Genomic DNA, 10,185 nt, shown 5'->3' on the forward strand with positions numbered 1-10,185 from the left:
TGGTGCTGCTGCAAGGGCGCGCCAGTCCGCCGCGGCTGGCGGCTGTTCGCGAAACAACACGCGACAGCCAGGCAAGTCGCGAGTCTTGAGTGCGTTGTGCTGTATGTATACGCGCCTCTTCTGCGCGACCGACTCGCGGCGCGCGCTATTCTGACGCGTGTTGCTGTTGCTGTTGCTGTTGCTGTTGGGTGTGCTTTGTCGATCTCGAACGAGCGCGCGAGCGATGCGATGGGACATCCAGGCACGGGCGTGACCATATCGAGGGCAGTGCGTGCGTGCGTGCGTGCGTGCGAGGCTGAGTGCGAAGACCCCCCGGCCTGCCGAGAGCGAGCGAGGGTGTGATGAGCGTTGAGGGGGGATGGATGGAAGCGAGGAGGCTTCACCCGCCCGCCCGCCCGCGTCTGCCTTTCATCGCGCAACCATCACTCTCCAGCCCATCCTCGTGACGGCATTAACAGCAGCAGCAACAACAACAGGCGGCTTTCACTGCAGACCTCCGTACCCATCGACCACGATCGCAAGGACGACGTCACTTTCATTCACGCACGCACGTACGTCTGCGTCAGCACCTCGACCTCGACCTCGACTCTTGTCTGCTCGCACCCGCACCCGCACCCACACCCGCACCCACACCCGCACCCGCACCCGCACCCACAGCCCCCCAGCAGTGCCCACAATAGACAGCAGACACAACAAGCATGGAGAACTACCAAAAGCTGGAAAAGGTTGGAGAGGGTGAGTGAATGCGCGTACTGGCACCAGCAGGCCTGCTTGAAGACCGCACGCAGGTCGGCATCGCGTCGCAACGGGCACTCACACTTTTGCGCGCTTCCAAACTCGGCCTCTGTCTGTAGGCACATATGGAGTAGTGTACAAGGCCAAAGACTTGAGCAAAGGCGCCAATGGTCGCATCGTGGCCCTCAAAAAGATTCGTTTGGAGGCAGAGGATGAGGGCGTTCCATCGACGGCCATCAGGGAAATCAGTCTGTTGAAGGAGCTGAAGGATGACAACATCGTCAGGTGGGTCGGGGCTTCATGGTCGCACTAGCATGCATGTGAGCTCACAATCGACGCACTCGCCCGCGCATACAACCACAGGCTGCTCGACATTATCCACCAGGAGTCCAAGCTGTACCTCGTCTTTGAATTCCTCGACTTGGACTTGAAAAAGTATATGGACAATGTCGCGCATTCCAAAGAGGGCATGGGTCCTGACATTGTCAGGGTGAGTGGCAGTAGAGAATCGTCTCGAATCGCACACGCGAGGTGACTAACAGCGACATTCGCCCCGCAGAAATTCACCTTTCAACTCATCCGAGGCATCTACTATTGCCACGCCCACCGCATCCTTCACAGAGACCTCAAGCCACAAAATCTCCTCATCGACAAGGAGGGCAACCTAAAGCTGGCAGACTTTGGGCTCGCGCGTGCTTTCGGCATTCCTCTTCGCACATACACCCACGAGGTGAGTGGGGCGGGTCGAGTGAAGTGCGTTTCCTTGGTCGCCTCGCTGATCCGATTGCGCGCTTTCGCACAGGTCGTGACGCTTTGGTACAGGGCGCCAGAGGTGCTGCTTGGGTCGAGACACTACAGCACGGCCATCGACATGTGGAGCGTAGGCTGCATCTTTGCCGAGATGGCAATGCGCGCTCCCCTCTTTCCCGGAGATTCCGAAATCGATGAGATTTTCCGCATCTTTAGGTGAGCACGACGGAAACGCGCCGGGCTGAGGTCGCACGCTCACTGAATTTGCCGCCGCACAGAACGCTTGGAACGCCCACCGAGGAGGTGTGGCCAGGTGTGGGCAACCTTCCAGACTACAAGGCTACCTTTCCTCGTTGGAACGGGATGCCGCTCAGCAAAGCGGTGCCCGCCCTGGACGGTCAAGGTATCGAGCTGTTAAGGTCGATGTTGGTGTATGACCCAGCAGGCAGAGTCAGCGGTGAGCGGTGATGGCGGTGTTCCGTGGTGAGCGAGAACAGCGGCGCTGACATTCGCCTTCGACTCATACTCGCAGCCAAACGCTGCCTAGACCACGGCTACTTTCGCAACCCCGGCGCTGCAGTCGTAGCTTAGAAGCGCGGTCTCACTGGCACGCCAACACTTTCATCGACACGACCCTTTACGACTCTCTCCTGTAGCCATTTCTCTCTCGTCCTCGCAATACACCACGATCAAAAGCGCGCACACACGCACACGGTGACAGGGTATGAAGTGGCATTGCTAGCGGAGATGGGCGCACGGAGATGCTGCTATTCTCCCCGGTACCTCTGAGATTCCCAATCGCCCCATATGGTCTTGAGGATGGACCTTTGAGCCTGATCCATGTCGGACAGCACCAAGCTGTCCCTCTCATGCGTTCCCATCATCTCGCACAGCGCATACAGGCCCGGTTTCAGCTCAGTCCTGCACCGAGCAGAAACGTAGGTGGCTGAATGGATGAGAGATCGAATGTGAGCTGCGAGGACGTGGGGCGCGTACTTTGAAAAGGCCTGAGCAAGGGATGTCGATTTGCTGGGTGCGCTTCGCTTGCGCTTTTTGCTAGTTGCGCTGCCGGTGCCGTTGGCGAGGGTGGACTTGGTGGTGAGCGTGGTCAACAGACGAGCCATGCTTTGCGCGTCTCTTTCGTCGAGCGGTGATTGGAGAATGTCTAGCCACGAGGGTGAATTTTGAGTGACCTTGTGCAAGTGGGCGGGTGCTACCTCTGCACGTGCTTGACCAAAGAGGGACACGAGGCGGATCAGGACGACCATGAGGTGTGGGAGAGCGCAAGAGACGAGATCGTTGCGCAGGCGGCAAACGGCGCCCAGCGTCGTGTTGATGGATCTGAAGATGGCCGAGCTCGGCACGAAGGCCTCCTCCTCATGTGCCTGTCGCAGTCGTGACCGCGGTCCGATGAGCTTGCTGATGATGGTCAGGAGCAAGCTGACGTCGGCGAGCCGGAGGAGCATGGCTCGGGTCGAGACGACGTTTTGGATGAGGTGCATGATTGGCGAGAGGAGCACAAGGGGAAGCGTATCGATGTAGAGGTTGACAGTGCCCAAGAGCGCCATCCACTGCCTTTGTGCCATCTGCAGCGTTCCTTCGGGACCGCGTTGAAGGAGGTGCTGCAGGGTGAGGAGCAGACCTCGAGCGTCGCGTCGTCGCGCTGCTGCTGCTGCTGCTGCTGCCGCTCCTGCTGCTGCGCTCGAGTCGGTCAAGATTAGCCGCAGGGCGTCCAGTGCGGTCGACAACGCTGCGTCGTAATCTTCGCGAGTAAGCTTGGATGTGCATGCAGCGCAGGCACTCGCAAGATCGTCTGGAGTTGCAGACTCAACGCTCGCAAGAATAGCAGCGAGGGCAAGGGCGATGCGGCCGCCCAAGACGCGCGGATGCGTAGGGGTTTGCAGTACAGCACCGAGCAATCGCACGTACTGGAGCGCGAGATCACCCGTGAAAGCAGCGCAGATGTATTCGACAGTTTTGCGCTCGAGCAGCGTGGCCGCACCCGACTCGGGCAGGCTTGATGAAGACGTTTGCAAATGATGCGACAGCTGGAGGCGCAGTCGAAGCTGCAGCATCTGTTGCGCAGCTTGAGCCGCAGCTTGATGTGCGAGACTGTGAGTGATGCTCCACACGTCGTCCTGCATCGTCCCCAGAAGCTGATCTTGCAATACCCCAATGATCTCTTCCGAAGGCGCTCTTCGATTTTCGCCGGCTCTCTCTGAGAACGCACCGAGTACTGCTGCGCGGGCAGATGCGCACTGCAGCTGAGACGCCGGAGAGCTGGCAACTTGCTCTGCATCTCTGGCGCCCTGCAAGAATTGGGCCAGGGTGCTCCACCACTGGGACTGCTGGTTTGGCGCTGCGCTCGATGCCCAGTTTACAAACGACGTGGCAAAGGCAGAGATTAGGCGCCCACTTTCGCTCGCCCCTGCAAAGGGCGCAGAGAGCGCGCGTTTTGCAGCCTCGACCAATTGTTCTCGCAGCTGTTGGAGGGCGCAAGCGCTGTCAGTCTGCATTTACGCCGCATTCGATAGCACTGCAGCTCACCTCTTGATGGACAGCGTGAGAAGGCAGCTCGGCGGACAAGCTCTCCAGCAAGCGCGTCTGGAATCTGAGCACGATCGGTGCAGTCGTGGTGCTGTCGCTGCGCTGAAGAGACGCAGCAACGCCAAGAGAAGAGACGAGCAAGGATCGCTTCAAGTCGATGTCAAAGTAAGCCATGGGGAGCAAGTCGAGCGCCAGTATTACGCCGTCGTTCTCGCTCTGCACTGCCGCGAGTATGGCTTGACGCCAATTCGCCAGCTCCAGAAAAGCGGCGTCGCGAGCGAGATAGTGCAGCGGTGAGCGACTCTCATCAGCACCAATCGAGTGCGCGTGCCATGCTGGCAAGAGACACTTTTTGCAAAATTGCACGAGAGCATGTCGAGGGGCAAATACGCTGTCGAGTATGCAGGGTAAAAGGCGTCAGCTGGGCGTATGTGTTGGCGCGCTCGTGCAAACGACTTACTCGAACGCCTCGCTCAGCTCCCAAACCACCGCAGCTTGGCAAGCGAGCCTGTCCTGCGCCGTCGATGCGAGTGCTGCGTCGTCGCTGCCACCAGAGCAAAGCTGCATGACTCGCTCGATTGCAAAATCGAGGTGGTCGGGCGGGGGCGCGTCCGTATCGTGTATGGTGGCAAAGTGCAGCGCCAGCTTGACGAACGACAAGAGCAGCGCCGTTGTGGCCGTGCCCGTCGCGATGATCTTGCAGATGCGTGCGCCAGCGCTTTCAAAGGTGCGTCTATGGCGTGTTATGTTGCGCGATACTTGCGCAGTACGGTCGCCGTCGCCGTCGCCGTCCTCGGCATTCGCGACTCCCGACAAGTCTCTCCCGCTGCGCAATCGCAGGTCCACAGCGCGATGCAGATGCAAACTCTCTGCCAGCGCCTCGATGCCGCATTCCTCTGCTTTGCCGACGATGTCCTCCAGCACGAGGCAAAGCTGTGCATCCGTTTGGTGACGTAGAGGCTCTGGAAGGTCGATGTGGAGGATGATGCTGCTGGCGAGGCGCAAAGTCACCGCCGCCGCCGCCGCCGCCGACTCCTGCTGGGCGTGGTCTGAGAGCGCGGCGAGTCGGGCATTGACATGTTGCAGGACATCGATGACCTGATCGGGAGCTAGGAACACGGCCACGCTCGTGCATAGACTGGCAATGATGGAGGCGGAAAAGAGTGGACCGCCAAGCACCTCCTCCAAGGTGCCATGCTCGACGGCCGCCACTGCAGCTTCGAAGCACAGCTCGACGAGTTGGGACACGCTCCTTTGCGATTGCGCTGCGCGAATGAGCGCCTGGAGAAAGGCCTCGCCAGCGTCTGCTGCTGCTGGTGCTTGCGCTGCTCTCGCCACACAGGGAAGAGCGCGCGAGAGGAGCGGTGAGACGATGTGGTCGTCGAGCGCGTACATGATGCTCAGCGCATCGATGGTGTGCGCTGCGCCGCCATGCATCAGCGCAGACAGATCGTCGACCAGTGCGCTGGCCACTGCGCCAAAGTGAGCCTTGCACTGCATCGCTCCTCGCGCGTATATGCGCAGATGCTGCACCTGTTGCAACAGCCGCGCGCACGCCTTTGCTCGCAGGGATGCGTCTGGCGTGCGGTTGATGAGCGCTTGTGCAGGAATCAAAAAGGCCTCCAGCTCGATGGCGCGCTGCTGCTGCTGCTGCTTGCGTTGCGATTCGAGGCTGGAAGCGGTGGCGATGGTGGTGTTGATGGATGAGCTGGGAATGGTGTCGGTGAGGGGGAAGAGGGCAGCGCGATGGCGCGAGAGCTGCTGGTGGAGCTGGTAGAGCAGCTGCGGCAAGATGTGCAGCGCATCCTCTCGCTCTGCCGCGTCCGCGTCCGCGTCGGCGTCGGCGTCGAGAGCAGCAAAGAGCGCTTCAAGCGTGTGCGCTTGCGCTTTGCCTGAAGAGACTTGCGCAAGCTGATGCAAGCTGAAGAGATTGTCCAGCGCGAGTTGGGAGAGCGCGGCTTGCAAGCCGTGCTTGGTGGGTGTGGCAGACAGCTGGTCCACCAAGCGCGCGACTGCAGCGTAGTGCCCCACCGCGTGCTCCACAAAGTGGGCGGACAGCTGTGTGAGGAGCGTTGAAGGGGAAGAGTGAGAAGATGAGTGCGGACAGTGCGAATGCGATGCGATGCGATGCGATGCGCTGTGATACGCTGCGATACGATGCTTGCTCACCTTTTTGGCAATGGTAGTGCCTACAATCGCATCGCACGCAGACCTGCTAGCCCGGTGCAGCGATGCTAGCAGGGAAGACAGGTGAGCGTGGGCGTGGGCGTGGGCGTGGCAGGCTGCTGCGGCTAATTGGCTGGAGGTCCTGTCGGGAGCGACGGACTGTGACTGGCTGAGGTGCTGCCTGGCAAAGCGCAGCAATGCGATGACGGCATCCGCCAGAGCATCGATGTCGGTGTGCGCGTGGGCGTGGGCGTGGGCGTGCGCTCGGACGTGCGCTCGCTGCATGACTGCGGCGAGGCCAGACAGCACAGCATCGATGCGTTGGCTGCTGCTGCTGTTGCTGCTGCTGTTGCTGTTGCTGGGACTGGAGTGTGAGTGCGAGTGCAGCTGGTCCAGCGTGGTGCGCATCAGTCCCAGCAGAGGGTGCGGAGCGAGGATGGATGTGGCTGTGCGGGTGTTGAGCGTGGGCAGGATGCGCTGCAACAGCAACCAGAGCTGTGTCAGCGCATCCTCATCCTCGTCGCCATCACCCACGACGCTGATCGCCGTCGCCGTCGCCTTCGCCTTCGCCTTTGCCTTGCTGCTGCCGCCGCTGCCGCCGCTGCCGCTCCCCGCATTGGTCACCCTTCCCCTCCGCACAGGCTTGCATAGCGTCGTCAATGCCCAATCCAGCAGCGTCTCTGCTCTCCTCGCAAACATCCCTCCATCCTCATCCTCACACTCCCACGCGATGCGAGCAGCCTGCACTTTGATGGCCAAGCTGCTGCTGCTGCTGCTGCTGCTCTGACTGGGATCGGATTTGAGCAGCTTGATCAGCGCTTCGGATGATGTGATGCCGAGATCCGCCAGAGTGGTGATTGTGGATGCGGATGCGGATGCGGATGCGGATGCGCATGTGGCTGCGGCTGCCATGAGAGAGTGGTAGCTGGATGATCCGCTAGCGATGCTACTGCTGCTGCTGCTGCTGCTGCTGCTGGCAGCGCAAGGCACCATGATGGCTATGGGTGTGAGCGCGCGCACGCACGCATATGTGTCAGTGTTGGACGAGTGAGCGGGGGGGGGTTGTGCTGGTGTGGGAATAAGAAATGCGCAGGTGAATGTGAACGAATGCGAAGCATCATCGAGCACGCGAGGTCGCGGCTGCGTGCGTGCGTGCGTGCGTGCGTGCGTGCGTGTCAAAAGGCGCCGGCGGGGCGGCAGAAGAAGAAAAAAAACCGCGGCTTGATGGGCGGCGCGTGGCTGTGTTGCTTTCGCGTCCCACTTGCTTGAGCGCGCATGCAGCTAGGGCGTTCGAATTGAATTGAATCAAAATTATTGAATTGAGTTGAGTTTTGGTTGCCTTTGGACAAGCGCTTCCTGATGCTGTGATGCGCGTCCCACTCACCGCTCGTCACGTGACTGTGTGGACAAAAAAGTCCAAGAGTCATTCACAATCGAGTCCAAGAGTTCAGCGGCGCCCACGCCGTGAGTCAACGAGTGCTCGAGTCAAGAATCTTGAAAGCTCTCCTCCACGCACCACCACCCAGTCACGAGTCCATCCAACATCGCATCACGGCGCTTGCATTGGCGCCAAGTCGGAACTCCTAAACGTCCAGACTCGTGCCCATCATTACCCGACCCGCAACACGGCCACAATGTCCAGCAGATTTCCACCCGTCATCTCCTCGGCCAAGGCGGCAAAGGCTCAGCCCCGGAAGCGCAAGGGCCGGACCGCACAAAAGACCAAGGCCAGTGGCAGCTCATCCAAGTGGACGCAAGAGTACAGCGATGACAGCGAGAATGACGATCACGACGATGATGATGATGACGACGACGACGATGCCTCATCCGCAGCATCTTCAGAGATTGGCGCGAATGGTTGGGATGAGCACGAGTACGGCACTGCGCGTGGATGGGGAAGGGATGCTGCACAGGATGAAGAGGAGGCGGGCGCAGCGCACATCAGCAGCCTCGCCATGAAGAGCTTCAAGCCTGACATGCGCGCGGGTGCGGGTGCGGGTGCGGGTGCGGGTGACGATGAGGACGAGGATCAGTCAGTCTCCACATCGGCCAGCGAAGAAGAAGGAGACGAGGAGGAGGCCATTCGAACACGTGAGCGCGTGCCGGCGTCTTTGCGGCACACACACGCTCGTGTCCTGATCTGAATTGCCCATACTACCATTTCCTCGCAGAGATGCGCAGCGTACCTTTTGGCGCTCTGGCCAAGGCGCAAGCAAAGCTCGATGAAAGCCGCATCGCGAGGGGCGTCTCGAGCTCCAGTAGCGAGCAAAACTGGCAGGATGCCAGGAGCGAATCGAGCGCATCGCTGATGGAGCAGGACGATGAAGAGGACGAGTGGGAAGCGGAGCGCGAAGCCAAAAGAGCTCAGGTCAGGTTGCAGCTGCAAGCCATCAAGCCAGCAGGGCTTCATGATCGCAAAGAGACAGAGGTAGCGCGGGACACTGTCGATCCGGATCGCAGCCGCGCAGAGATTGCCAGCCGGATCCACAAGCACGCGTGAGTGTCGCACAAGCAACACGAGGGCGCATACACTCACTTTTTGACGCGCATGTATTCGCTGCTCGCGCACCCATCTCAGTCCCACCGAGCAATCTTCGCGCCGACCCGTGTCCCGCAAGCGGCAAGTGGTGGACGTCGCTGCTTCTGTGAGTGGCATGTCATGCGTGCCAACTTGCGAACCCCGCAGCTCTGCTGAATCGCCAATTCCCACACCCACAGCGCTCTCGTGATCCGCGCTTCTCTGCGCTCTCAGGCTCGACGCACAACAAGGCGCTTTTCAAAGCATCGTACGGATTCCTTCGCGATGTTCAAGCTTCGGAAGTCAGCGACCTGAAAGCGACGCTCTCGGGTCTCAACAGGGTGGAGCGCAATCATGCCGGTCCAAAGGCGCGGTCCGAACGTGCGCTGGAGATACGCGAGGAGAAGCGGCGCGTAGAGGAAGCATTAAGACGTGCGGAAGGGTTGGAGAATGAGCGCAAGAGGAGGGAGAGGGAGGACGCGGTATTGGGAGACTATAAGCGGGAACAGAGGGAGCGCGAAAGGGCAGGTGGCAAGGCGTATCACCTCAAAGATGGTCAGTGGATCCGGTCGCGAGCGAAAGCGCTTTCTGACGATGTTTACCGCTGCACTCATCCGCGGCTGCGCTTTCTGACGATGTTTACCGCTGCACTCTCCCTTATCAGCCGCGAAACGTGCACTGATCTTGCAAGACAAGTATGCTCGGCTGTCTGGCGGAAAAGGCGCGAATGCTACGCCGGTGGGCGGTCGTGGTGCCGGTGATGCCAGTGCAGCTCCTGCCGGGAATCCCGATAGATCGGCACTGCGCAAGGCTCTGGAGCGTCGCCGCAAGAAGAATGCGCAAAAGGAGAGAAAGGAGATGCCTGGCTTTGCGAGGGATGGTGGTGGTGGTGGCGGCGGTAGCGGGGCAGCATCGGGCGCCATGAGCCGCGAGAGGAAGCGAGAAGCCGCCAAGATGCAAGGCGGGCATCCTCACAAGCGAGGCAGACGAGGTTGACGGTCGAACGCGTCGAATGCATGCGAATTGAGTGCGATGTAGTCGGCGAGCTTTGGAACTGCGATGTCGGCGAGCTTTGATGGTATGGATGACAAGGACGAGTGAGAGCGTCGCCGAGGGTGGGCATAGCACTCATCATTGAAGCGCTTTGATAGATTGCCATCTCTCTAACCGTGACCGCGGATCGCATCGAGTGGCATGGTCAGGGGATACGACTGCTCTGCGAATCCAGCATTCGCGGCGAGCGACGAAACCTGTGCGCGATTGATCAAGCACACTTTTGCTCAATGCAGCGGTACTTGCGAGCTGTACCGATTGATGACACGCGTAGTGCATGCCATCCAGCTGAGCCTCCTAAAGCTGACCTATATATGCCCCGAGACTTTTACGACGCAGAAGCGGATGAGCAGACAAATTGGTTAGCAAAAAAACGCACAAGAGGTCCATGAAGATGACTAAAGCTACTTGTACAC

General features: G+C 59.9%; 4 protein-coding genes across 4 annotated transcripts; 2 read left to right on the forward strand and 2 right to left on the reverse strand.

Annotated features, from left to right (window-relative positions):
* The first annotated feature begins 413 nt into the window (after positions 1–413).
* Positions 414–2,498, forward strand: IE81DRAFT_305849 (putative Cdk1-cyclin-dependent kinase 1). Its single transcript, XM_025512336.1, has 7 exons — positions 414–735; positions 855–1,020; positions 1,099–1,225; positions 1,295–1,465; positions 1,538–1,701; positions 1,764–1,942; positions 2,018–2,498. The coding sequence occupies exons 1-7, from the start codon at positions 699–701 to the stop codon at positions 2,074–2,076; spliced, it is 903 nt and encodes a 300-aa protein (XP_025367083.1). The 5' UTR covers positions 414–698; the 3' UTR covers positions 2,077–2,498.
* IE81DRAFT_249557 (hypothetical protein) lies at positions 1,980–4,448 on the reverse strand. Its single transcript, XM_025511301.1, has one exon. The coding sequence runs from the start codon at positions 3,999–4,001 to the stop codon at positions 2,253–2,255; it is 1,749 nt and encodes a 582-aa protein (XP_025367084.1). The 5' UTR covers positions 4,002–4,448; the 3' UTR covers positions 1,980–2,252.
* Positions 4,449–4,620: 172 nt separating this feature from the next.
* On the reverse strand, positions 4,621–7,255 carry IE81DRAFT_249587 (hypothetical protein). The gene is made up of 3 exons (XM_025511302.1): positions 6,202–7,255; positions 5,341–6,090; positions 4,621–5,023 (listed from the first exon to the last, which is right to left on the reverse strand). The coding sequence occupies exons 1-3, from the start codon at positions 7,189–7,191 to the stop codon at positions 4,766–4,768; spliced, it is 1,998 nt and encodes a 665-aa protein (XP_025367085.1). The 5' UTR covers positions 7,192–7,255; the 3' UTR covers positions 4,621–4,765.
* A 454-nt stretch (positions 7,256–7,709) lies between these two features.
* On the forward strand, positions 7,710–9,749 carry IE81DRAFT_326061 (DUF947-domain-containing protein). Its single transcript, XM_025514715.1, has 5 exons — positions 7,710–8,289; positions 8,370–8,694; positions 8,777–8,843; positions 8,917–9,271; positions 9,381–9,749. Exons 1-5 carry the CDS (start codon positions 7,833–7,835, stop codon positions 9,710–9,712), a joined length of 1,536 nt encoding a protein of 511 aa, XP_025367086.1. The 5' UTR covers positions 7,710–7,832; the 3' UTR covers positions 9,713–9,749.
* The last annotated feature ends 436 nt before the right edge of the window (positions 9,750–10,185 follow it).

Source organism: Ceraceosorus guamensis, assembly GCF_003144195.1.
Source record: "Ceraceosorus guamensis strain MCA 4658 unplaced genomic scaffold IE81scaffold_88, whole genome shotgun sequence".
NCBI lineage: Eukaryota > Fungi > Basidiomycota > Exobasidiomycetes > Ceraceosorales > Ceraceosoraceae > Ceraceosorus > Ceraceosorus guamensis.

Bases quoted from the DNA above. Each gene is read 5' to 3' on its own strand.
- IE81DRAFT_249587 (XM_025511302.1), bottom strand. From the start codon at position 7,191: ATGGTGCCTTGCGCTGCCAGCAGCAGCAGCAGCAGCAGCAGCAGTAGC. The intron at 6,091-6,201 runs GTGAGCAAGCAT...CTCCTCACACAG, and splicing joins GCACTACCATTGCCAAAAAG to CTGTCCGCCCACTTTGTGGA. The intron at 5,024-5,340 runs GCAGACGCTGGC...GCGCCTCGCCAG, and splicing joins CAGCGCAAGCACCAGCAGCA to CAGCATCATCCTCCACATCG.
- IE81DRAFT_326061 (XM_025514715.1), top strand. From the start codon at position 7,833: ATGTCCAGCAGATTTCCACCCGTCATCTCCTCGGCCAAGGCGGCAAAG. The intron at 8,290-8,369 runs GTGAGCGCGTGC...ATTTCCTCGCAG, and splicing joins GGAGGAGGCCATTCGAACAC to AGATGCGCAGCGTACCTTTT. The intron at 9,272-9,380 runs GTCAGTGGATCC...CTCCCTTATCAG, and splicing joins GGCGTATCACCTCAAAGATG to CCGCGAAACGTGCACTGATC.
- IE81DRAFT_249557 (XM_025511301.1), bottom strand. From the start codon at position 4,001: ATGCAGACTGACAGCGCTTGCGCCCTCCAACAGCTGCGAGAACAATTG.
- IE81DRAFT_305849 (XM_025512336.1), top strand. From the start codon at position 699: ATGGAGAACTACCAAAAGCTGGAAAAGGTTGGAGAGG. The intron at 1,021-1,098 runs GTGGGTCGGGGC...ATACAACCACAG, and splicing joins AAGGATGACAACATCGTCAG to GCTGCTCGACATTATCCACC. The intron at 1,466-1,537 runs GTGAGTGGGGCG...GCTTTCGCACAG, and splicing joins TTCGCACATACACCCACGAG to GTCGTGACGCTTTGGTACAG.